Below are 25,902 nucleotides of genomic sequence, written 5' to 3' on the forward strand. Positions count from 1 at the left end.
AAACACTGCTGAAAGAGCTAAGTACAGGAAAAAGTAATTCTGTGTTCACAGACAGGAAGACTTAAAATGAAGCTGTTTATGCTACCAAAAATGATCTACAGATTCAACACAATCTCTATCAAAATTACAACAGCCTTCTTTTTTTGAAATGTAAAAGCTGATCCTCAAAAGCATATGAAATTTCAAAGGGCCAGAATAGCTAAAACAATCTCTAAAAAGAATAAAATTGGAATACTCATACTTCAAAATTTACTACAAAGCTACAGCAATTAAAACATGTTACTACCATAGAGACAGAAATATAGTTCAATGTAATAGAATAGAGAGCCCAGAAATAAAACCTCACCATGTATAGTCAGTTGATTTTCAACAAAGGTGCCAAAGCCCATTCTATGGGAAAGGACACTCTTTTTAACCAATATCGATGGGAAAACGCTATCCACATGCAAAAACATGTAGTTTGATATACCAGGTGACGACTACTCAGCATTGTGAATGTACTTTGTGTGTTCTACCATAACACATGCCCCCCCCCTCAACCCCTCCAAGTAGACAGAACCCAGTAAGCAACTGGATTGGCAAGGAGAAGGAAAAGGACTTTAGAACGGATACTAAGTTTTCGGGTCGTCAGGGCTGCGTGGAGGATGATGCCGTTCACCTATGCAAGGACTACAGGAAACAAGAAGCAGGCCCGGAGATGAATTTGAGATAATTAAAAAGTACATTAACATTAACATTAACATTAACATTAACATTACATTAACATTAACAATCTACTGAAGGTGTCCGTCTTCTAAGCAGTTAGCCCTTGGAGCTCAGGAAAGCCGTCTGGGCTGGCGAGAGAAGTCTGTGAAGGGTCAACGCGCAATAAGTAACGGAAGCCACTAGAATGCGAGATCCCCAGGAAACCCTGCTTTCAGGGCCCCAACCAGGTGAGTCCATATCTCTTAACAGGGACTTAAGTGCGGAGGCGCCCTTCAGGTCCAACGGCTCCTTTCGAGGCCCAGCTCGAGAGGAGACGTTGAGCAGCCTGAACCCCAAACGCTAAACCTACGCACCCGAAGTCGGAGTAGCAGGCGCCGGTACCTGGAGCCCCTGGCACTCCGTCCACGTTCCTCCCCCGAAGCGGAAAGTCACTCTCGCCGCTCGGTAGCCCTTCCAGCGTTCCGATTGGCGGAGAGGGCCATGGGACCAGGAAGTTGTACCTGTCCGGCAAGGGGTGCCCTTCCGGTTCCGTTGGGTCCCCCTTTGGCTCGGATTCCCTGCCCCTCCCCCTTTCCGGAGCCCCGAGGGGCCGGAGCTCCTGGCGGTGCCGACTCCTGACTGCAGCCTTCCCCTGGGTCTGTAAGTGTGGAGGCGGCCGGAGAACCGGGCAGGGGTACGGGGTCTCTCAGGATGGAGCCCCCTTGGGGCCCTGGATTGGCCAAGACCTGCACTGGGACTAGGGCCGAGGGGCTGGCCTAGGCCCGGGGGGACTTAAAGAGCCCCTGGCCCAGCCCACGCTGCGCCCCGCCCCTTTCCCTTCCCTCTTCTGGAGTGGGGAGCTTATGGATGCTTGTGGGACCTCCCCCTGGGACCCCAGCCGAAGGCCCGGCAGTTGGTTTGGACGCCCTACTCTGGCATCTCGCAAAAAGTGCCAGAGCTGAGCCCCGAGCAAGGCCTTAGTGCCAGCCAGCGGGAATCATTATGAGGTTACCCTTTTGCCGAGATTTCCTGCTACTCGGCTACTGACAGTATAACACCTTTTAGATTCCTGCCGCAGTTCCAGTTATTAGGGTCAACTTTGGGAGCCAGATACGAACAAATAAGAGCTCCTACGATATATTTGTATGAGTCATATATGTATGAACTGCTCAAGGGGCAGTTGCTGGGAAGGCTAAAGAGACTTCTGAGTTTTACTTCTTGAGGAAGATAAGGCGAAGAGGAGCTTTTCAGGCAGAAGAGACAGTTGCAGTGCTGTGAAAGAATGACTGAGTGTAACTTGTGTGGAAAGAAGATGGAAAGGGGGGGTGGTGTCGTGTGCATAGAGCAGCTAATGGAACTGCAAGAGTAGACCAAGGTCTACACGTGAAAAGTTCAATCTTAAAGGAGATGGATAGTTTTTGGAGTTTTAAAGAGAAGGATATGGTCAACTATGCACTGTAGAAAGCCATGCTGTGGATGCCTGCCTACAGAATAGGAATTTCTATAAACTGATTTTGGCTAACTCTTTGGCTAACATCTAGATATTCCTATTGTAGTTTTTATTTTTTATATCTTCACCTGAGGATATGTTTATCGATTTTAGAGAAAGGAAGGAGAGAGAGAGAAACCTCGATCACCTACCTACTTGCCATGCACACCCCAGCCAAGAATGGAACCTGAAACCTAGGCATGTGCCCTGACCGTGGATAGAGCCCACTGGTGTGCGGGTGGATGCTCCAACCAGCTGAACCACTGGCCAGGGCTGACGTGAGATTTTTTTGAAGGAGTAATGGGACCAGCCTAGTGAGTGGTAATGAAGTCCTGGAATCAAGTTATCAAAGTATTACTGGAAAGAAGGCAAGAGTGCTGTAGTGAATGGTGTGAAGACTTCGTAATAAATTGGCTGTTGAGGGTGAAAGAGGTCCCAAACATGATTCCTAGATTTTAGGTTTTGGTGTTTGAAGAGCATTGATGCCATTGTGAGTAACAAAGCCATAGGCATAGTGTAGGTAACAAATGTGTGGCTGTGTTGATTTAAAGGTGTAATGGAACTGTCCAGGGTAGAGTTGGGAGTGCAGATCTGTGTGTGGCTAGAGCTAACTAAAAGTTTGAGTCATCAGCACAGGGGTGGAATCCATGGGAATAATTGGCATCGGGAAGATATTATTGAGATAGTGTGGAATATTTGGGGAGGATGATTGCATTTATGAAACAGGAAGGAATTGAAGCTAGTAGGAGTTGGTGTAGTAGCAGAAACAGAGGTAGGGAATAAAGTAGTAGAATGTAGAGTTCCTACAACCAAAAAGACCCAGAAATCAAGAGAAGAGAATTCTGAGGAGCAATTAGTCTATGCAGAGTATGGGAAGAATGGGGGGGGTATTTTTTAATCGAGAAATAATTAGTGACCTTTTAAAAAGGCAATATTAGCATAGTGATGAGATGGTGATATATGAAATAATGGAGACCTCAACTGGTTTGGTGTTAAATGAGAATAATAAAAGGCAAAAATTGAGAGAGAAGGAGAGTGAGAAAAGGCCATATATGAAGGATTTCTTGGAGAAAATGGACAGGTTTTATTTATTCACATGAGTAATGTTTATAGAGCATATTCCAGGGACTATTCTAAGTTCTTTTGAAAATGAACTTAATTTTAAATTTAATTTATTTTAAAATTAATTTAATTTTTCATAACAACCCTATGAAGTAATGTTACTATATGACAGATGGGAAACCTGAAGCACAGAATTGTTCATGAAACTCGCCCAAGGTCACACAGCTAGTAAATGGTTGAGCAGTTTTGATCCTAGGAAGCATTGCTCAAGGATCCATCATCTTGTGCTACTGTAGTAAGCAGTGACTAAATATGGGAGTCATAGAAATGGGAAAATTTTAAGCAAAGATAGGCTTATTGGTTTAAAAAAAAAGAAAAGAAAAGGCAGGCTTGGAAGTAGATCCAGAAATTGAGAAGAAGGTAAGTAGTAGATTTATGTTTGTTAGTATCTGCTTTTTATTTCTTTCCTCTGTCTTAGATCCACTTCTAATCTGTGTCATTTTAGGTCAGTTTCTTTCACAATTAAATCAATCTATGTCATGCTTCCATCCATCACTTACTATCTATAACAAGGTCTCCTCTTCAACTTCAGGCCCGTATCCAACTAGCTAATGGATCTTTCCCTTAATGTCATGCCAGGTCCTCTGACTAAAGGATTTAAGATCAGACCCAAGATCATCCTCGCCAATATTCCCCGCTTATTGAATGGAACTTCTAGAGACATCCAGTGACTCCATCCAAATATCTTGAAGTCGTCTTGACCTTTTTTTCTCTGGTCTTCACCTGCATCTCCAAGTCCACGAGTTCATTGTTTGAAATAACTCTCAATTCTGTTTCTTCTCTCTATCCATATCATAACTGTTTCTGTTTAGGCCCTCATCATTTCTATCTTTATCTGTTAGAGTAATAGCTTACTAACAGGTTTTCTTACCTCACGTCCACTTTTCTTAGAGCCATTCTCCATAAATTTTTATTTTTGACTAATTGAGTTTTAGACAGTCCCATAGTTTAGACATTATGCATTTCAAGTGATAGAATAGTAGCCTAGGGCAGGTACTTTGGGTAATTTCAACTGAGGTTAAGTTTGGTTAAGGTTAGCCATGAGGGTGGAGATTTAGGAATTTTTAAAAAATAGAGGCAATAAAATATTGAGAAACCAGAGAGGCTTCATGAGGAAGTAAGCCTTGGAAAAAACACAGGAAAAAATCAAGGGCTAAGGTATAAAGGATATACACAATTTGGTGCATCCTTGAAGAACAGACCAGCAAAAGAATGTTGGAAAACTGAAGGCAGTATTTAAGCAACTTGTCTACTTCTGTATAACACTTTAAAAAGAATTATTAACTAGATCTATAATGATTTGACATATATAGCTCTCAAAAACAACAAATGAGAAAAGAAAATTGCAAACAATATGTGTAGTTTATGTATAAGAAACATGACTTTATTTTATATTATCTGTGGGTAGGCACACAGAAGTGTTTTTAAAATGTAGAGAGGGGCCCTAGCCCAGTAGCACAGTCGGTTAGAGCGTTGTCCTGATACTGCAAGGCTTCGAGTTCCGTCCCCTATCAGGGCACAAACAAGAATCAACCAATGAATGCATAACTAAGTGGAACAACAAACTGATCTCTCTCTTTCTCTCTCTCTTCTCATTCATTTTAAAATCAGTATTTAAAAAAATTTAATGAGGGAAGATAGAGTCATTAAGAACCAAACTTAGACTGAGTACTAAGTGAAAGTTAGTTGGAAAAGAGGACTTTTACTTTATCTATAACATTCAGAATTCTTATATAGAAACGTATAATGTAGAATAATAAGGAAAAAACAAAACAAAAAAGTGAAAACTTGGAATATGTCATGTTATAAAAGTTACCCAAAAGAAAAAAAGGATTGAGGTTTTTTGTAGAAAGAAAGATTGTAGTGTATTACAACATTTTTTTAAAATGGCGTATGGTGTCAGTGAAAGATAAAGATTCCCAAGTAGTTGTGAGTGCGAAGTTATGAGGTAGAAGAGGAAACAGCCTGACATGCCACTTGGGAGATTACTGTACAGAACAGAAAAGTTTTCCGTATCAGTAGTTAGTAGAGGCATTTGAGATAAGAAACTAGGGTATTTCCTCACTTCCCATAGGATACCAGTGAACATTGTCCAACCTAGAATATTCACTGATCCTTTTTGGTTAGGATCAGTGAATATCTGAACAACGGGAGATTTTCACGTCAGCTGACCTAATTCGTTATGGCAATAATTATGGGAAAATTGTGTAAATATAAATACAGAATAAGTGATCTTAAATGAGAATTATACTGATGTTTGAAAAATGGGTCATTCAAAACTTGCTAATAGAAACTAGGCAGGTTCAGATTTAATCAGAGTAACCTCGGCAATGAATGATAAGGACCACACTATGGCAAAGATGAGAGAGAGAGAAAGAGAGAGAATTTGAAAATCATTCTGAGAAAAGAATCAACAGGGTGTGGCGACCAGATCGCTATTCTGTCTGATCAGTTCTTTCATTTAGTAGAAGCTCTGCTATAATCTAGATCTATGTGAGTAGTTTTTATGAAAATTATGAATAATATCTACTGTACTTTGATGGTAACTACAGTTGTAAATCAAGTATATTTGTAATTTTTATTCTTTTATTTGCAAATGGCATTAAGTTTCAGCCTAAAAAGATAAGTCCACAAAAGATGGAAAAATAAGTTAAAATAGGTGAGAAACCAAGGTAAAACAAGGATAAGGTAATAAAATGCAATCTGGAATATACTAATACATACATGGCTTACTATTAAAGTCCTCTAGACTTGACACAGGTTTACTTTTAAGTTGTACTTTTTGTTTTTAAACATAGACCTTTTATTGAACTAAGTACAGAAAAGCATGTAAGTCATACGTGGACAGCTGCATGGCCGTGAGGAGGGGAATCTGAACAGTTCCACAGCAGACATTCCCCCTGTGGTAGAACTTCAGCTGGCCTCCTTGTTTGACATGTGACATCGGCTTCAGGAGGCTTGGGCACAAATTGCAGCTTAACACTTTCCACCTCTCTTAAGTTGAGAAAATTATTTATGCTCTCCAAGTTTGAGTTTCCTCATATGGAGTGGGGGTGATAACAATACCTACCTTACAGGGATTTTGAGGATTAAGTGTGTCTATTTAGGTAAAGCATTTAGCACTACACCTGGTACATAGCAAGGCCTCAGTAAAGATTAGCTATAATTCCTCTAATTTTTAAGTAAAATTAAGCCAGTTCATAAGAAAGGCAATTATTTTCTCTTATTTTGTCATTTTTAAAAAGTGAAAAAGAAAGTTTGTTTAAAATTTGGTTTTGCCCTGGCTGGTGTGGCGCATTGGACCAAAACACCAGGCCTATGAACTGAGAGGTCACTGATTCGATTCCCAGTCAGGGCACATGCCTGGGTTGTGGGCCAGGTCCCTGGCTGGGGGCATGCAAGAGGCAACCAACTGATGTTTCTTTCAAACACTGATTTTTCTCTCCCTTTCTTTCTTTCTCCCCCCGCCCCGAAAATAAGTAAATAAAACCTTTAAAAATGAAAAGCAGGTTTACAGTTGTAATACAAATAAATGATACAAAAATTAATTTAAAAATACAAGAACAAGCTGTTTCCTGTAGTCACAACTATAAAGTTACTTTTTAAAAAATGGTTTTATATTGTCAAAACTAACCTTGGAAAGAAATTTTCCATAGGGCACTCATGAGATGATATCCTGATAATGGACAGCATTTCTACCACAGCTCACTAGATAATTTCATAGAAGACATTAAGAGTTCATTATCCTGCTGGATTTTGTTGAATGATCTGTATAACAAGTAACAGTTGGTCCTTGCCCTCAGATAATTAACAGTATATTGGAAAGAGAAACTAGTGACAGGAAACAATTTAGGGATAAACCGTGTGGCCTGGAAATGAGTTTATCAAAGGGAAACAATAGAGTGGGCTGACACTTTATTAAGGAAAACTTCTTAAACAGAAAAAATTTTCCTCATATTCTTGGACTATAGCAGACCGGTCAATGCAAGCACTTCCCTGGGATACCAGTTTGGCTGCTCCTGTTGGTAAGTTTTTTGAGGCTAATGGGTAGGAGAAAATAAAGGCAACTTCCAGCTCTTCATCTTTGGCATTTCTAGGAACAATTATCCCTACGGGTAATTGTCTTAATAAAGCGCGGTGGCCCTGACCAGTGTGGCTCAGTTGGAGTATCATTCTCTGACTGAAGGATTGCGGCGGGTTTGATTCCAAGTCAGGGCACATGTCTGGGTTGCAGGTTTCATCCTGGTCTGGGCACATACAAGAGGCAACCAATCCATGCTTCTTTCTCGCATCAGTGTTTTTCTTTCCCTTCTCTCTCCCCCTGGCTCTCTAAAAGCAATGAAAAAATGTCCTTGGGTAAGGATAAAAAATAAAACACTCCGAGTACTGTCACACTAGATGGAAGCCATTAATGCTCATTTTCAGTGTGAGTGGGAAAAACTAACCTGAGGGTGCATTAAGAACAAGCTAAACTCTAAAAAAGAATGCTCCTTTTGTTTGGCTACTTTAAACAATAGCCATTTTTATAATTCTGGTTTTAAATTGAGACATTCACTCTTTCCAGAATGAATATATTAAGCTCCTGTAATTTCTAAAACTGACCACTGATGATATACTTTTACTGCTTTCTTTACTGATATATTCCCTGGATCTCATAGATTTTTCCTTTTTTTCTCATAGATTTTTCACCATCTTTTCCCTGATGCAACATTTGCTTGTCTATATCTCTCCTCTCTCATCTTTATAGTTATTTTTCATTATATGTGCATTCAGAATGCCATACAAGGAAAAAGCTTTTAATTTGTGGTGTATATTTTTGTTAACATACCTGTACTATATCAGTTCTTACTGAAGTTTACCTTTCTTTCAACAACAGTTGTATTCAGCTGAACTCCTAAGCTTAGAACCTACACATTCTTTTTTCTCATTCTGTGTATCCATTGTGTTACCAAGTGCTATGAAATATCTTTTGTTACTTTCCCTTGTTCCGTATTCCCATTTTTCATTCGTTTCTAGGCTCTCTTGGTCTCAGACCTTTAATGCTTCTGCAGACACTGAGCTGGTCTCTTTAATAGCAATCTCTCCTTACCACTGCCAAACAAATCCCTTGTACTCAACAGACACAAACTGAGCTCTGTCACTTGTTTAGTACAATGCTAGGTGGCAGGAGTACACACTAGTTTCAACAGAAGAGGGTTTGGCCAGTTATGTAGAATTTGAAGTAAGTAGAATTTGAAGCAAAAGCAACAAGTGTTTTGCTTTAAAAGGTGAAGGTTCTCAACATTAGCACATTGAATAGGATGGAGATGTTTCCCTCTAATGCCGTCAAGCGGGCAATTTGGAGGGGAAGGAACAAGTATTAAATAAATAAAAGATTTTGAGTGTTTTTATAGAAGTACTATGCTATGGGTCCAGTAGAGACAACTGTTAGTATGAGGAGTCAGGGAAGGGCCTCTAAAAGGAAATAAAAGAGTCAGAATTGGCTAGGTGGAGTGTTTACAGACTAAAATAATTGTGCTAACGCTTGGAGGCAGTGGAGTGCTGTTGTGCACCAGCACTTAGCAATGTAAGACCTAGACTCTGCCTTCAGGAGCTTGTGTTCTGTGCACCTTTGTGTCAGTGTTATAGAAGATAAGATTATAAAGATTGGGCTTTAGAAGCAGATGTGGCCAGGACAGGCTAGTTGTCTCATGATTCTCAACTACTGCATTGATGTTCAAAGTGAATTTATTGATGCACCGATATTGTAGAGATATTTCTCAAGGATAGACCTGATATACCTACTGATCTCACAGAAGACTGGCATATAGACATGTATCAATTTATTATTTTTACAATGGCTGGTGGACTGGAATTATGATGGCATGGCTAGTTCAGCCTTTCCTTTAGAGATACACATGGGAAGCCAAGTCATCAGAAAATTATTTCGAGAGTATAGCTTCAGAATATGGGGACTTTCTCCAAAGGACTTGCTCTGTAAAGGGGCAAATATGCAGAGAGTTTTGGCAAAGACACCTTCTTTGTAGTTGAATGGGTTATGCCATTGTTTATCTTAATTATACTCAAGAGGTTAGTCTTCATCCAGGAAACAGCAGGAAGTCCCAAAAGGATAGGAGGCAGGGGTTGGATGTAATCAGATCTGTGTTTTTGAAAGATATCAGGTGGTGGTGTTGGAGTTGGATTAGAAGAAATAGAACCTGGAAGCCAGAGAACATTTATGAATCAGTTCTAGTTATCCAGTTGATGAGTAATGATAGATTAATAGGGGGGCAAAGAAGAAAGAACAGAATCTAGTAGGATTAATTAGATATTTACTCCTACTCAGATTCCCACCATGTGGCTCATCTTTTTTTCTGTATCAAATATTTTATTTAGCCCTGGCTGGTGTAACTCAGTGGATTGAGAGCAGGCCTGCATACCAAAGGGTTGCTGGTTCAATTCCCAGTCTAGGGCACATGCCTGGGTTGCAGGCCAGGTCCCCAGCAGGGGGCACGTGAGAGGCAACCACACATTGATATTTCTCTTCCTCTCTTTCTCCTTCCCTTCCCCTCCCTCTAAAAATAAATAAATAAACAAACCTGTTTTATTTACTTCCTATAGCAAGAAATGGAGAATTAGATTTGTCCAAAATACACAGGATAAACATCCTTTAAGTTTGTAACTTTCATTTATCACAGAAATACTTGTAGGAATAAATACACATCAGTTCAAACAAGAGAGTTTATCCAGGAATGGGACAAGCAATTGTCACTGAGGTTTTTTAAAATACGAAGCAAAGGAACAGTGTTTGGTCTTCAAAGAACCAGGTTCACAGTATCATGCAAAAGAAAATAGTTACTTCATTATGACTTGTTGGGATATTTTAGTTTGTTTTTGAAACCTGATAGAATTCTCATTTGAGAAGAAAATGAAAAGCTCTTGGAGTAATTCAAGCATTGTTCTCATATTAAATATCCTAAAACGCTGAATAAATGCCAAGGTATTTATACCGATACAAGTCCACTCCTTAGGTGCCATTGACACTTAGTGTTGGCAAGGAGTGATTTTTAACAGCTTTCAAAAGCTGTTGTACTGTTTCCTCTTTCAAGGCAAATTTCATTTGTATACATACAAATAGATATGACAACACAAATTTGGTTTTGGAAGAAAAATCCAGGTTTCTTCATTGTTTGAATTTTCTTAAATTCATCCTTTTTACATTTCTGTTCTTTAGGTCTGCCAAAATGTCTGAAAGATCAGATCTCCTTCACTTCAAGTTTGAAAATTATGGAGATTCAATGTTACAAAAAATGAACAAATTAAGAGAAGAGAATAAATTTTGTGATGTTACAGTTCTCATAGATGATATTGAGGTACAGGGACATAAAATTGTGTTTGCTGCAGGTTCCCCCTTCTTAAGAGACCAGTTTTTACTGAATGATTCCAGAGAGGTGAAAATCTCCATATTACAGAGTTCCGAAGTGGGGAGACAATTGCTCTTATCCTGTTATAGTGGTGTGCTGGAATTCCCTGAGATGGAACTGGTAAATTACTTGACTGCTGCGAGTTTTCTTCAGATGAGCCACATTGTAGAACGGTGCACACAGGCCTTGTGGAAGTTTATAAAGCCAAAACAACCAATGGATAGTAAAGAGGGATGTGAACCGCAGAGTGCTTCTCCCCAGTCAAAAGAACAGCAGGGAGATGCCAGAGGCTCCCCAAAGCAGGACTCACCTTGTATTCATCCATCTGAAGACAGTATGGATATGGAGGACAGTGATATTCAGATTGTTAAGGTAGAATCTATTGGGGATGTATCAGAGGTTAGAAGTAAAAAAGATCAGAACCAGTTTATTTCTTCTGAACCCACTGCTTTACATTCATCAGAGCCCCAGCACTCCCTGATAAATTCAACTGTGGAAAACAGAGTAAGTGAAATAGAACAAAACCATCTCCACAATTATGCCCTCTCTTACACAGGCAGTGATAACATCGTCATGGCCTCAAAAGATGTCTTTGGGCCTAATATTCGAGGTGTAGACAAAGGCCTACAGTGGCATCATCAATGCCCAAAGTGTACCAGGGTGTTCCGTCACCTGGAGAACTACGCGAACCATTTAAAAATGCACAAACTCTTTATGTGTCTACTCTGCGGCAAGACTTTTACTCAAAAAGGCAATCTTCATCGACACATGCGTGTGCATGCCGGCATTAAACCTTTCCAGTGTAAGATCTGTGGGAAAACCTTTTCTCAGAAGTGTTCCTTACAGGATCATCTTAACCTTCACAGTGGAGATAAGCCCCATAAGTGTAATTATTGTGACATGGTTTTTGCACATAAGCCAGTTTTGAGGAAACACCTTAAACAACTTCATGGCAAAAACAGCTTTGATAATGCCAATGAAAGAAATGTGCAAGACCTCACAGTGGATTTTGATTCTTTTGCATGTACAACAGTCACAGACTCTAAAGGGTGTCAGTCACAGCCTGATGCAACACAGGTCCTGGATGCAGGTAAACTGGCCCAAGCTGTCCTGAACTTAAGGAATGATAGTACCTGTGTGAATTGAAGAAATTAGGGGCTTTATGCTCAAAACTAGAACTGACTGAAAACATGGCAATAGTCTGAGTCTTCTTAGGAGTGATTTTGCTAGTTTGACTTCTCCAAAGCCTCTGTGCAGGTTGTAGGAGGGCATCAAAGTACTAACAGTCCAAACAATTTACCACTTAGAGTGGTCTTGCCTTCCTTTTACCCTCTCTTCCTTTCTGTTTTGAATTATCTTTTGAGTTCTGTTTTCCTTTCCCAAGGAGTATTCCATTTGTCTACCTAATATTGACTGATGTTTTAGACTGACACTTTTAGGTTTTTCACTGGGCACATTCTGAAGGAACCAAGTTAATAACACCACCTGCACTTCAGTAATTGATGCTATTCAGAGAAGTGAAATAGCTTTTTTGGCAGAAAAATAGACTGAGATATGAAGTGATAACGCTGTTGGCCTGCATATGTGATAGAACTCTGGCTGCCAATTGATAATTTATCTGTCTGATGAATGAATGGATCTACTTCCTACCATTTGTATTTTTCTTGGAGCTAGCTATAAAGAGATGTTTTTGGTTGTTCTGCATGCTTTTCAACAGTATTATGACCCAATTTCATTGTCACTGAATTGTTCACATAGACCAGAGTGCAATATTTTCAGCAACACCTTCAGACACAGATAGGTATCACCATAAGGAGCATAATCAGCAAAGGACAGAAGTATAATTGTACAACAGTTTTACATGAGAAGTCTTCCTCAAAAGAAGCCGAATACTTGTAATTATTGTGTAACTTATTTGTTCATGCTTTGTAAGTCAGGATGGTTCCAAGCATACCAAAATATGCTAAAGTATAATGGTCTCTCTAGAAAGAAACTATCTGGGAGTCAGTCTTTGGAGCCTGTTTTGGAAGTTAAGCATCAGAAAGGTGTTTAGCCATCATCAGAAAGGTGTTAGGCCTTCAGAGTTTTGTCCAGTGTACTCTAGTAGTCTCTGAATTCTCGTTTTCTCATGTACCTTAATTTCTAAAATGGGTGAAAAAAGTGGGTCACGAAATGAGCAATTAGGCTTCTGCATTCAGATATTCCTATAGTCCCACCTTGCCATGTTTGATACATTGCTATACAAAGTTCATCTTCCTGTATGGTAAAACAGGACAACTGTTTGCCCTAAAGCACATGTTATAGTTCAGACCTAAAATTTTGAGTCTCATTAGTTTCTGAACCATGAGTTAGATATAGGTAATAGGATTGTTAGAGTCTTTAGAGAATCTTAAGAGATCATTTTCTCCACCTCTTTTTTTCTTTTTGAAAGTTGGGGTATCCAAAGCCCAAAGAGGTGGCCTGGCCAAGTTTGGCCAAAGTAAATAAGTGACAAAATATGAGCTAATATCTTAGTTTTTTCTCACTACCCCTTGACTTAAAAAGTTTAGGACATGATGAAGAATACATTAGGAAAAAGCTCACCTTTGTGAATCCCTATTGGCTTTCTGAGACAGCCTGGATTTTGCAGACAGAATACCACAAAAGGATTTATTTTTGTTAGTTATTTTTTAGTTAAAATGAATATTATGTTCTTTCCAAGCAAGTGACTGATTTGCTGGGTATTGGTTAGGGAGGGAACAGACAAATAATAAATGTGAAAAGGATCTAAATGTGAAACTGATTTTTATCTGGAAACAGTGTTTATTTAGTTTCCATCAGGAATTTCCATTTTTATTTTTGAGTTATGGGAGTGCGTGTACAAATAAAACAAATATTAGATTTAACTCGAGTAGTCAGAGGGAATTCTTACAGTTGTTATACTTTGATACATTTACATGTGAATCTGATTTAAGGTATAATTTCTACCTTTGTTAAAAGATTTAAAATGAGAATAAAATTGAGTGATAGACTAATAGTTATCTTAAGCCTAAGGCCACTCACTCATTGTATGGTCTAATGATGCTGCCTAGCATTCTGATTTTTCTATGACTCAGCCAAAGAGTACCAGTTCTATGCAACAGTGAGACACTACCATGTTAACCACCTTTTCACTATTTCCTTTGAGCATGATTTTATTGCAGAAATTTCATGTTGGAATGCTTTCTTTGCTTACTTCCATGTAAGCAAAGACTTTTGCTTACTTTAGACTTTTGAAGACTAAAAAGCATGGGTTCAAATTAGATGGTTCTCTTTGGTTGGAAACTATTTCTGGGTTCATTTAGTTTCAAGAAACGTTGATTGAACACCTTCTGTTGCCAGGCACTATGCTACATGCTGAGGATATGAAGGTAAGATTGCAATGGTCCCTGCTCTCACAGAGCTTACAGTCTTATGTGGTCTTAGAAAGCTAAGATATCTATTTGATTTTATACTAGGAATAACAAAGGAAAAACTGCCTTGCTTTCTTTGAGCACTTAAAATCAGCATCTTGATGGTTTTGTATCAGTAAAAGCTATAGTTCTCATCTTTTGTAACTGCAAAACCACTGTAAACCACTGAAGTGATTTACAGTCTCCATTTCTTGGCTGGAGAGGTGTTCTGTTTCTGTGAGACATTTCACTGATTTTGGTGGGATTTGACTTGTCCTTCTTTGTTTATACACATTTCTTAGATTGTATTGCAAAGTGGTCAAGTTATTGATATCAAATAAGTTTTATAGAGGTTTTTAAAAATCTTATTCAGCATTTGTATCTTACGGTTCCCCAGAATAAGTAAAAAAGGGAGAACAATCTTTTTATCATAGTTTTTTTTTTATTACTGTATCACATTTATTTATTTATTATTTAATTTTAAAGACAAACTCCAAACTGAAGCGGCTCTGAGGTAAATCAGATGTGGTTTTAATTTGTTTTAGTTTCTTTTTTAGAAAATCTGTAAGTGGAGGGTGACCCGTGTCACTACTTTTAAATATTGTCCTAAACGAACAACCTAGAACATTTTATTTCAGCTGGTGAATAGCTGTTCTAAACCTGTTGTATGTTAGACATACTTTGAACTACCTCTTCACTTATTATGGGGAAGTTTCCTTAATAAAAGTATGACAATTAAAGCTCTGGTGTGATTTATTTTCTCTCCCCCTTTTTCATATTCAATACAGGAATGCTTCCTTCATTCCCATTTAAAACACTTGTTAATTAAATATGCTGGGCTTGGCTTCAGAAGTAAATACGGGTTAACCAGACATTGTTACTAGGGTCAGTTATAGCAGTGAGAACCTTTTGACTCCAGGGTTAGCGACTGCTTTTCAGAATTGGTTCAGCATGACCATGTAGCTGAGTTGGAGCGTCAACCAGTGCACCAGGGGCCGCGGGTTTGGTCCCTGGTCAGGGCGCAGGCTTGGGTTGCTGGTTAGATCCCCCAGTGGGGAGAAGCGGAAGCAACCTATCGGGTGTTTCGCTCATATTGATGTTTCTCTCTCTAAAATGAATGAGAAAAAAAATGGTTCAGATACTCGGATGCCTACTAAGTGCTAGACTTGGGGAATACAAAGCTTAGTAAAGCATTGCCCTAAATACCTCTACCGAGGTGGAGTATAGATTTCAATAATAGGATAATAATTGCAATAATGAAGGCAGCCAAAGGGTTGACATGCTCTCAGCTGCGATCCAGCTAATTCAGGGCAGTTCAGTGGCTTTAAGGATGATGGCATTTTGAAGGATAAATGGGAGAGAGGTTCGGCCTTAGGTGAGAAAAAAAGGGCCAACAGTTTAGATGGAAGGCCTGGCTTTCCCGGGACTGGGGAGGAGGGGCGGGGCAGGTGAGAAAGAAGCAATAGATTACAAAAAGATCCCAGAGGTTGGGACCAAATCCTGACGGGAGAGGCATTAGTTAGGCAATCTGGACTACTGATGATCCCTATGGCAGTCTCCTCTCTTTGCCACCTTTTAAATTGTAGACCCAGTAAAGGACAGGGCTCGGGCCAAAATAATCCGTGAGGGCCTCCCAGTGACCCTGGTGCGGGGCATTCTGATAGACGCCCTGTACTCCAAATTCACAAACCATCTGAATTCGAAGGTTGCGGAGAACTCACAAAGGGGAATGGCTCCCATACCGACACTAGAACGCAAGAGAAGGGGTTTCCCGGAATCCCTACGCCTTGCCGTCTCTTCCGGGGGAGGGGGGAGGCGGAGCGAGGGAAGAAGGATGTCTCAGAATGTCCTTCCGGGACGCCTAGGAGGCAATGGAACTCCTCCCTAGTAGCTAGCTGACACCGGAAGTGTTTCCTCCCAGGCTAAGTCCGCCTTCCGGTCGGGCCGCCACTGCCGCGGAAATCTGGGCTCTGGTTGTCGGAGTGGGTGAGTGAGCGAGAAGGGGAGTAGGACAGGTGGGGAAGCCGGAGGAGGTGGGTAGCTGGGCGCCGCCCGGGAGTGGCTAGGCTGGTGCTGCAACCACATGACCGACAGGGCCTTGGTCCTGGCAAGCTTGTCTCTGGAAGACCTGTGGCGGCGGATCTTCCAGGCCACTGGGGATCCGGATTCACTGGGGATCGGGATTCAGTTCATCAGATGTTCCCTAAACTGCTCCTGCTGTGCGCGGGTACCTAGAGCTCGCTGCAAGAACTCCGGTGAACCAGGCACTATTTCATGCTGGTTCATCACTTTCGTGATGCTCTGGAAGCGACCGGCTCGTACGGGGGAGACAGAAGGAGTCACAGAAGTGTTAACTTGGTTTGGGCCTTAAAGGAGCTAAATCACTAGCTGGAAAAAGCAGCTGGAAGCGTGAGTGTAACAAGTACAAAGGTGCATTTGGGTCGTCTTGTCTGGGTGGTGGTGCAAATTTGAACACTGATGGAGCTTTGAGGAAAAATAGAAAAAAAAGATAAGGTTATAAAAGTGCATAGGGCTAAATGATAAAGAATCTTGTATTTGCTAAGAGAGCAGAAGAAAAAAAGTAAAGTTTTAAAAGATGTCAATTCTGGTAGGACCACAGGATGGTAGTTGGAACATAGACTGGTATTAAGGAGAACTGTTGGCAGCCGTGGTAATGGTCCACGTGAACAGAATATAGACCTGCAGTAGTGAAAGGAATAACAAGTTTAGAGATTATATTAAGGTTTCTAATTTGGGAAACGGTAAATCCATTTAATAGTAGGCATTAACACCACAAGCACATAAATTTAGCCAAGAAGAAAAACATAATGATCGTTGTTAAGTACAATGCAATACAATAACTGCTGTAACAAAAATATGAAAAATGTGCTATGAGATCGTAGAGAAATACATTTTAATTTTCTGGCTTCTGCGATTTTTGGCTTTTGAGATAATGATATAGGAGTTCACTCTTAGCACCCAGATTGAAATATGAGACTTCTTTTACCCAGTTCAGGTTTGGGATCTTGTTTGTTTGTTTTTACTATCGCAGTGTAGGAAAGCATTTCCTACCTTTACATCAATGTTTGTATTTTATTTAACTTAGATTATGGCCATGGCTGCTGAGTCGGATGTTCTGCACTTCCAGTTTGAACAGCAAGGGGATGCAGTCTTGCAGAAAATGAATCTCTTGAGACAGCAGAATTTGTTTTGTGATGTGTCAATTTATATTAATGACACTGAGTTCCAGGGACACAAGGTGATTTTAGCAGCTTGCTCCACTTTCATGAGAGATCAGTTTTTACTCACGCAGTCAAAACATGTCAGAATCACCATCTTGCAGAGCGCAGAAGTTGGCAGAAAATTGTTGCTCTCGTGCTATACTGGAGCACTTGAAGTTAAAAGGAAAGAGCTTTTGAAATATTTGACTGCTGCTAGTTACCTTCAGATGGTTCACATTGTGGAAAAGTGTACAGAAGCTTTGTCAGGGTATCTGGAAATTGATCTTTCTATGAAAAACAACAATCAACATACAGATCTTTGTCAGTCCTCCAACCCAGATGTTAAAAATGAACAGGCAAATGCAGATAAAGACTGTGAGATAATCGAAATTTCAGAAGATAGTCCTGTAAACATAGATTTACACGTTAAAGAAGAGGAAAGCAATGCTTTACAGTCTACAGTAGAGAGCTTGACATCAGACCGGCAGGAAATGAAGTCACCAGAGCTGTCTTCAGTTGATATAGGTTTTAAGGACAATGAGATTTGTATCCTCCATGTGGAATCTATCAGTACTCCTGGTGTAGAAAATGGGCAGTATTCACAGCCTTGTACCACCTCAAAAGCAAGCATGTATTTCTCTGAAACACAGCACTCACTGATCAATTCTACGGTTGAAAGCAGAGGGACAGAAGTTCCTGGGAATCAAGATCAGGGCTCATTTTGTGGAAATACTGAAGGAAGTCATGGTACAGCGAGTGAGATTCAGAATATGGAGGATGTTTATTCACTGAGGCACCAATGCCCCAGGTGTCCACGAGGATTTCTTCATGTTGAAAACTATCTGCGCCACCTTAAGATGCATAAACTGTTCTTGTGCTTACAGTGTGGGAAAACATTTACACAGAAGAAAAATCTCAACCGGCACATTCGAGGACACATGGGCATACGGCCTTTCCAGTGTACTGTGTGCATGAAGACATTTACTGCTAAAAGCACTCTGCAGGACCACTTGAACATACACAGTGGGGATCGGCCATACAAATGCCATTGTTGTGACATGGATTTCAAGCACAAATCTGCTCTCAAAAAGCATGTAACCTCTGTCCATGGCCGAAGCAGTGGTGAAAAGCTACCCATTCATGATCTCAAAAAGCAAGATTTATTATAATTAGAATCATACCTTGCTATGAGAGCCAGATACTATTCTGTTAGGCAAGTTTTTCTATAGAAATGCAGCATTTGTAACATTGCATTTCCTTCTCATCTTTTGTTCTTATTGTTGGTCTATTTACACTATTCTTTCTGAACTTACACTACAACTTCTGAAGTGGGAGGCATGATAAAGCTGATGGAATGCTATCTCATCTCATACACCATATATAAATCCCAATGGTATACCTAGAGAAATACTTTTCTTAAATATTTTTGATTCTAATGGTAGAAGATTCAGCAGTATTTCTTTACTTGGGTTTTGAGTCTCTAGGTAATTGAAGGAAGTGTAAAATAATCCAACCATGTAATAACTTTCATGAATTAGGTAAAGACAAAATAAAATATAAAGCATACTATTATTCATTATTAGTCACTTTAAAAATGGGATAGAAATAATTGGAATAGGTGTAGGAATATTTTTTAACCAACTACTTTTGGATTACAAACTAATCACCAAGGTACCTGTTTTAAAATGTAAAGGAACAATTCATATTCACTTGGGAATAGCAGAATTTCCTTATACATTTCTTAAAATACTATTTCCATAGTTTGTTAATACACATTTTATAAATTATTAATTAGGCCCAAATATCTTGATTTTATTTAATGCAGTGGCATGTAATAATTTTGTGACCAGTAAAATATACCATTGGCATGAAGTTCTAAAAAATTACTGTTTTAGAAATCACAACTTTGCCAAAGAAATTTGTTCTATGCTTTCCTTTTTAAAATTCATTATATATATATTTTTTGGTTAACATATAGTAAAACTGACCTTAGTCAATTTTGTGTCTGTGTGAAAGAGATAATATGCTCAAAACACACAGACATCTCTAAGATGGTCAGATGAAGGGACCCTTCCCATTATCTGCTGCTTCCCACTGCTTGTTTCCTTTTTGAATAGTGATGCCCTCTGCTGAGTGACTGGTTTCTGGTACAGTTTCATAATTTTAACACATGCATAAATTGCACAACCACCACTGCAGTTGGGATATGGAACATCACCCCCCAAAACTCCCTCATGGTACCCTTTTGTAGTCATTTTCCCCTGACTGCCAACAGTTCATTGGTATATTTTTGCCTTTTCTGAAATGTCATATACAGAACCTTGTGGTATGTGTGCTCCCTTTCTAGATGCTTCTCTCACCTAGCATTATGCCTCTGAGATTCATCCTGTTGTGTGTGTTAGTAGTTCATTCCCTTTTTTAGTTTGAATTGTCAATACATGTTAATTTTCTTGCTGTCTCATCTAGATGAACAGTTTAAACATGGGTAGCTGTTAGTGTCCCCTTAATTTTAAATAACTTTTCATTAACATTAATATGGTTTTTATTTACCATTGACAAAAATCTTAATTATCTTTAGAATTTTATGGTATATTTCCAGAAATGTGCCAAAAGCAAAACCATGACTGTGGTTATTTTACTGAGAGTAATATTTCAGATTGTGTGATGAGCTGTTGCTCTCTAATGTCCTTGTGTAGATGTAACACAAGACTTTTTGTTGTCATAGCAGATTAAAGTATATTGCAGGGCAAATCATATTATCTAAAAGATAGTAACTACTTTCAGTAAAGAGGCCTGACTGGATGTTCTATTTCTCTTATACTCACCTCAGCTTTATGTACAATTTCTGCTATCTTGAGTGTCTGTTGAAGTCCTTCCATGTTTTAGTATGTAGTAAACTTTGTACGATTTGTAAGAATTTTGTGATAATCACATGTTGATTGTTATAAATGTTAATTATCTTTTTTGTGATACTTGTGAAAAATATATTTTCTACAGAATTTTAACTCTGGAAGAGTCTTTAAAGAATCCAGCTCTCATATTAGATAACAAAGTCAACTGCATGACCCCCCATATCACCAGTTAGTGTCATTGGATAGGTCACCTCCTCTTGAGCTGCTCAAATTTATATGCAAAATAATAACTTTGATATTGTTAATTTGTAAGATCATTTCCATGTCTAAAATTACTTGATTTTTGTATTTAGATCTTCAGAGTTCCTAACAACAAAGAAGAGGGGAAAGAAAAGGAGAGTTTGATGTCTTTACAAATGTTGCTATTTGTGTACTCCATTGGAGACATAATTTTTCAAAAGCAAATGGTGTTTTTCTTCCACTGGATAAAGTGGTAGTGCCGTACTTAATTTTCTTTTCCATTTGATCTATGATTGGCCATTTGTAGGCATGAAAACATTTTTCTATCAGAAATAGTTTGATTGAAATAACTTTTTAAATTTTTGGTTCCTAGGGTGAAATTTTGTCGGGGAGGGAATGCAGGTAAGGGTGGGTGAACAAATAGTAAACTTTTTTTGGGGGGGATTGTTGGGGAGGGTTTTTTTTTAGGAATTCTCTATCTTTGATGTTCAAAAAGAATTATGGTTGAACTATGTCTAAGTTTTATGTGTGCCTTGTAAGTAAGATTTTTGTGAAATTTTTTGTATGCACTTTGAGATTTTTGCGTGGGGGGAAGGGGTGTTTTGTGAAAGTGATGGTTGTTATTTATTATTATTTATTCCTGTTAGGTTAGCACAGAGTGATCTCAACACATTTCTAGGAGAATGTCTGAATGCATGATGTGCTTAAACAATTTCAGGAAAATCTTTTTGAAAATGCAGGTATGACAAAATAAAATGTTGAATTTATTCATTTAAAACATTCACTTTTAGTTGTGCTTTGATATGATGGAAAATGCAGTATGTTTATCTTCATCCTCTTCATTTACTGCATTTTTGTATAAAAGGTCTTGGAAAGGTAGTTGTTACTTTGGTGTAAGAGAAAATCCTTTCCCTTTTTCCTTGGATGTAACTATCCTCTATGTTTACATAAGAAATAAACTGGAGATGGGAATGGAGAGCTTTGTATTTTGTATACATCTGTGAATTTTAAAGAAAGAAACTTTCTCCTGGTTATTCATTTAATCGTGTATTCAACAAATATTTATGGAGTCCTTACAATATCTAGAGGTTAGATATACCAAGAAAAATTCCTGTTCTTATGAAACTTAAATGTAATGAAGGGAGTAAAATTGTAAACAAATAAGTAAAATTAGTATATGTCAGATTTTGGAAATGGAGAACATAAAGCAGGGAGTGCTGGGGAAGGAGAATTATGATCGTAATTTTAAATATAGTGAGTGGTCAGGTCACCTTTGAAAAATCGTATCATCATGTAAACTGTGCCATTAGATGGAAAACATACACACACACACACACACACACACACACACACACACACACAGCACTATCTAATTGAGTGGAAAACCAAGCCAAGTGAACCACTGTTGGAAATCCTCTAGGATTAGCTTATACTTCATAAAGAGGAGTATGAAAAGGATAATGATGTATGGGAGAAAAGTTTCTTATGTGGCTATTGAATTTTTTTTAAAGCAACCATATTTATTTTAAGCTCACTGTAGTTTATAAACTACTTTTTATATGTTTTCTAATTCATGATGGGTTAACTTCCATAGATGCTTTTGTTGGACATCTGGTTTCAAGGGCCATCTGGTTTCAAGGGCCTTTTTCTTAGTCTGTGTTGTTCAGTTTCTCATCAGGAACACAGTACATAGTATCTGCCTTTTAGGATTATTTTGACAAGTAAGTGAAATGAAAGTAAAAATAGAATTTTTACTAATACAGGACCTAGCACATAGTAAGTAGTCCTTAAATATTAATTCCTTTATCCCTATACCCAGTCTGTTTCTTCCAATAAAAAAACAGAACGAGGGTAATTTCTGCCTTGTTTACTGTGAAGAATCCTTTAACTAATATTTATGGAGCTATTAATGCCAGAATTTGTGCTTGAATTTTGATGCCTACCAGCGTCTGAGGAGCTCAGTTTTTTCTTTAATAGATAGGCATGTGTTATTGCCTGCCAAACAAATGCCCCTCCTTTTTTTTTTTTAACGGAGGTTGCTTGGCACACGGAGACTGAGGGATGGGGTCAGCATTCGATTATGGGAGCGTGATTAGAATGTAATACAAATGTTTCGGATTTGCTAAATGGATACCACGCTTTTCAGGAGGGGAGTCAGTCAGACTGGCTGGTTCAAGGCGCGGATGAATGTGTAGGGAGTTTCCCATAAACCCCTGTGACTTGCCTAGGCATCCTAACACCACCTCCCACTTTACTCCCTGTCTCCCTGGTCACATGACAGGGGTGTTTCGGCTCCACTACAGGGAAACCGACGCGCAGTCCAGGTGGCAGGGGCTACAGCTCTCCCTTCCATCGCCCCTACTGCCGGTCTTGTGTGATCTCGCGTGAAGTGGGGAGTATCTTCTCGCGAGATCTAGGTCAGGATCCCTCCAGGTCCGCCTCCGTGGTGAGGAGGAGGAGGCGGTGGGTGGAGGAGGAGGCCCCGTCGCGGCCTCCGCCGCCGCCAACGGGGCTGTCCCTGTAGCTCCCGATGGAGTTTGAGGTCGTGAAACCGCCGCCGAGCTCTGCCCCGGCGAGACGAGGCGCCTCTGTCGCCGAGCCGCGCCGTCGCGGGGCTCCCGGGAGCGGCCCTTAGCGACCCCGCCCGGGCCCCCTCAGGTAGGGCGGGGGCGGGCACGATGCGGCTCGGGCCCCAGTCCGGGTCCGTGGTCCCCGGCGGTCGGGCGGGAGACCGGTCTCAGCCGGGAGCCTGTGCGCTGTCGTTGCCGGTGCCCCGAGGGTTGGGAACTAAAGGCCGCACCTGACACCCGCACCGGGAGTCCGGGGACCACGGAGGCCCCTAGCCTTGGTTGGGGTTTTTCAATACCGAGGCCTGGCGCAAATGGCCACCTCCCTTCGACTTCGGCTGAGGGGACGCCTGTGACCCCTGAGGAATCCACCCAAGCAAAGGCCAGACTTCCCTTCCTTTTCTACAGCAGTTAGTAAGAGGGGTGTTGGAGGAGGTTCTCGAGTCAAAGTCCTCTCCTGGCTTTTCGGCTTTCTGCCCTGGGGCTTCCCGAGATCCTACTGCGGGGATGGTGAAGGCGATCTGAGTGGTAAATAGGGACCCTGGCCAAACAATGCCCTGGGAGGGCTTAACCTCCAGGGGAGGGAGACGGCCGGGCCCGAGGGTTTGCTCTGTGGATGTGACGGAGCACTGGCCTGAAACAGAGCCAGGGAATTCTCCTATGGCTTTCTTCTTTCTCTCTTTCATTTTTCCTTCTTGGGGAAGCCTCTTACAAGAGACTCTTCCACCATCTTAGAAGAATGGTAGAAAGCATCTTTGTTTCTCAGATGCAGATCTACATTTCTCTGTTCTTAGCTTTCGAGAAAGTAGAAGATGAAGGTAGCTGTCATTTATACCTCTCGAATCACAGAAGAGTTTTAAGATACCGGCAGGTAGAACCTTGACACCAAAATAGTCTCAAGTAATCACTGACATAAAGTAGATCTAATCTCGTGATTCCCAACCTGTTTAATTTTTTTTATAACCACCTACGTTCCCTTTGCATTCGTACTCCATTTACCCAGTTCCCCTCTTTTTAATCCCTGTTATATCCCACCTTCTTTGATTAGAATGACTTTGTATCACAAATAAAGTGCTTAAGTAATCTTTTCCATTTTTGTATTAGTCAAACTTCTAAGTTCCAATAGGAACTTCTGATTAACCTGAGAAAGCAAATGGTGCTACACTAAATTGCTATAATTTTCCAAAAGCAAGGAAACAAATGTTTCGGTTAGCCCGTGGAGACTTTTTGTAGTTAAATATACAAATATAGTTAAGGCTTGAAACATTAAGAGTTCATGGCTTCTCCCATTATTGCCTTCTTTTATCTGTCTGGAGCTGCAGCACTGTTGCAACATGGCATCCCTTGTCTGTTGTTTACGTCCACGTTCAATTCCTGACAAATACAGAGACCAACAACCTGTCAAAGACCATTTTTTAGTATTGACATTTTTTTGAGATTCGTGTTTTAAAAACTGTTGAGTTTGGAAAATTGCTAGAACAAAATGTTAATATTGCAAAAGCAGATGTTGTAATTCAAACTGGCTCCTATTCTTGAGTATTTAATTGCTGTCATGTTTATTAGTGGATCCTTTGCGTAACTCCTATTATTACTGATGTCTTAATTTAACATGCAAGAAGACTTTATGTCCTCTTTTAAATGTTTTCATTAATTCACATGCTTTTGTAATTTGCTATGTCTTTTAGTTTGAAAAAGTTAAAAATTCGGGAGGGAAGGCATTTTTCTTTACACAGAATTTTATGTTCAAAAATAGAACTTCTACATTGTGTGTAATATCTAAGAATACTAAATAAACTTACCACAGGGTCTTAATCATAATAAGTACTTGCTTATTGTTTTGGACTTGGTCGAAGTTTCACTTTCTACTGATGAAAAAAGGAAGCATGAAGTAAAATAAAGCTAGCTGAAAATTAATAATAATGTTTTGCACCCAGTACCATAACTGTAAGTTACATCTCTATGATCCTCGGGGCTTTTTACTTTTATAAAAACCTTAAATGTAGGTGTGACTTTCACCTCACATTCTCAATAAAAGTTAGTTCTGAATGTCACTTTTTAATTTTAAGGAGCATTGCATTGTCCAGTACTAGCTAGTAGCCAGTCGTTGCAATTGAACACATGAAATGTGGCGGATGTGAATTGAGATGTGCTAAATGTGTAAAGTGAACACCAGATTTTGAAAATGTAGTACAAAGATTTTTTTAGTATCTCCATTTTTTACTTTGATTATATGTTGAAGTGATACTTTGGAGAAAATTAGGTTAAAGAAAAGGTAGTATTAAAATTAATTTCACCTGTTTTCCCTTTTTTAATATGACTACTAGAAATTTTTTAATTACTTGTGGCTTGCATTATATTTGTATTGGTGAGTGCTGTTTTACAGGATCTCTTCCAAGGAATAAATCATCTGAATTAAGAAAAGACACATGCAAACCAAAAATTTCCTGACAGAGTATCCTCTTAAAATCAGAATACTAAAAAAATTATCCACTGGCCATTATTTGGTAGGCAGAAGAAAGTTCTTTCTCAAAAATAAGTACTTTTAAAGCCTAGTCATCACTAAAGAAGCAGAACTTTATTGGTTATATTAATTAAAATTGAAAATTATTTCATTACTATCCTCATACTTAAGCCCTGGCCAGGTGGCTCAGTTGGTTGGAGCATCATCCTGTACATCAAAAGGTTGTGGGTTCAGTTCCCCCTTAGGGGACTTAACCTAAGTTCCCAGTTGGATCCCAGGGGTGTGCAGGAGGGAACTAACCAATGTTTCTTTCATCACTATTTTTCTCTCTCTTCTTTCCTCTCTAAAAACTCAAACATATCCTTGGGTGAGGATTTAAAAAAAAACACACAAAACTTCATACTTAATAAAAACCTCAGTTCAATTCCATAGTAGGCTGAAGTAAAACTGGAG

The 25,902-nt window shown here is 39.5% G+C and overlaps 4 protein-coding genes across 10 annotated transcripts in view; 3 read left to right on the forward strand and 1 right to left on the reverse strand.

Annotated features, from left to right (window-relative positions):
- RABGAP1 (RAB GTPase activating protein 1) overlaps nt 1-1,157 on the reverse strand; it is a 158,085-nt gene extending 156,928 nt beyond the window's left edge. The window contains exon 1 of the mRNA XM_053663738.1: nt 1,059-1,157. The gene's annotated coding sequence lies outside the window, so the exon portion shown is untranslated. The remainder of the gene's footprint in view (nt 1-1,058) is intronic.
- Nucleotides 1,158-1,232: 75 nt separating this feature from the next.
- Nucleotides 1,233-14,815, forward strand: ZBTB26 (zinc finger and BTB domain containing 26). 2 transcript variants are annotated; one of them, XM_037165500.2, is made up of 2 exons: nt 1,233-1,344; nt 10,509-14,814. In XM_037165500.2, the coding sequence occupies exon 2, from the start codon at nt 10,519-10,521 to the stop codon at nt 11,842-11,844; it is 1,326 nt and encodes a 441-aa protein (XP_037021395.2). In that variant the 5' UTR covers nt 1,233-1,344; nt 10,509-10,518; the 3' UTR covers nt 11,845-14,814. The 2 variants fall into 2 exon arrangements, with proteins under 2 accessions (XP_037021395.2, XP_037021454.2); XM_037165559.2 differs by having other exon boundaries at nt 1,274-1,340; nt 10,509-14,815.
- On the forward strand, nt 1,309-21,397 carry ZBTB6 (zinc finger and BTB domain containing 6). Of its 3 annotated transcripts, none has more exons than XM_037165771.2 (2): nt 1,309-1,344; nt 17,215-21,397. In XM_037165771.2, exon 2 carries the CDS (start codon nt 17,218-17,220, stop codon nt 18,496-18,498), a length of 1,281 nt encoding a protein of 426 aa, XP_037021666.2. In that variant the 5' UTR covers nt 1,309-1,344; nt 17,215-17,217; the 3' UTR covers nt 18,499-21,397. The 3 variants fall into 3 exon arrangements, with proteins under 3 accessions (XP_037021666.2, XP_037021538.2, XP_037021611.2); XM_037165643.2 differs by lacking the exon at nt 1,309-1,344 and adding an exon at nt 16,019-16,094; XM_037165716.2 differs by lacking the exon at nt 1,309-1,344 and adding an exon at nt 16,101-16,538.
- Nucleotides 21,398-22,846: 1,449 nt separating this feature from the next.
- RC3H2 (ring finger and CCCH-type domains 2) overlaps nt 22,847-25,902 on the forward strand; it is a 47,219-nt gene continuing 44,163 nt past the window's right edge. For 3 of the 4 annotated variants that reach the window (XM_037165927.2, XM_037166077.2, XM_037166171.2), the window contains exon 1: nt 22,847-23,079. The gene's annotated coding sequence lies outside the window, so the exon portion shown is untranslated. Of the gene's footprint in view, nt 23,080-23,126; nt 23,517-25,902 lie in introns of those variants that run through there. The other variant, XM_037166015.2, reaches the window with a different exon arrangement.

This window comes from Artibeus jamaicensis, unplaced genomic scaffold (genome assembly GCF_021234435.1).
Source record: "Artibeus jamaicensis isolate MK-2021 breed Jamaican fruit bat unplaced genomic scaffold, CSHL_Jam_final contig_3275, whole genome shotgun sequence".
Taxonomy (NCBI): Eukaryota; Metazoa; Chordata; class Mammalia; order Chiroptera; family Phyllostomidae; genus Artibeus; species Artibeus jamaicensis.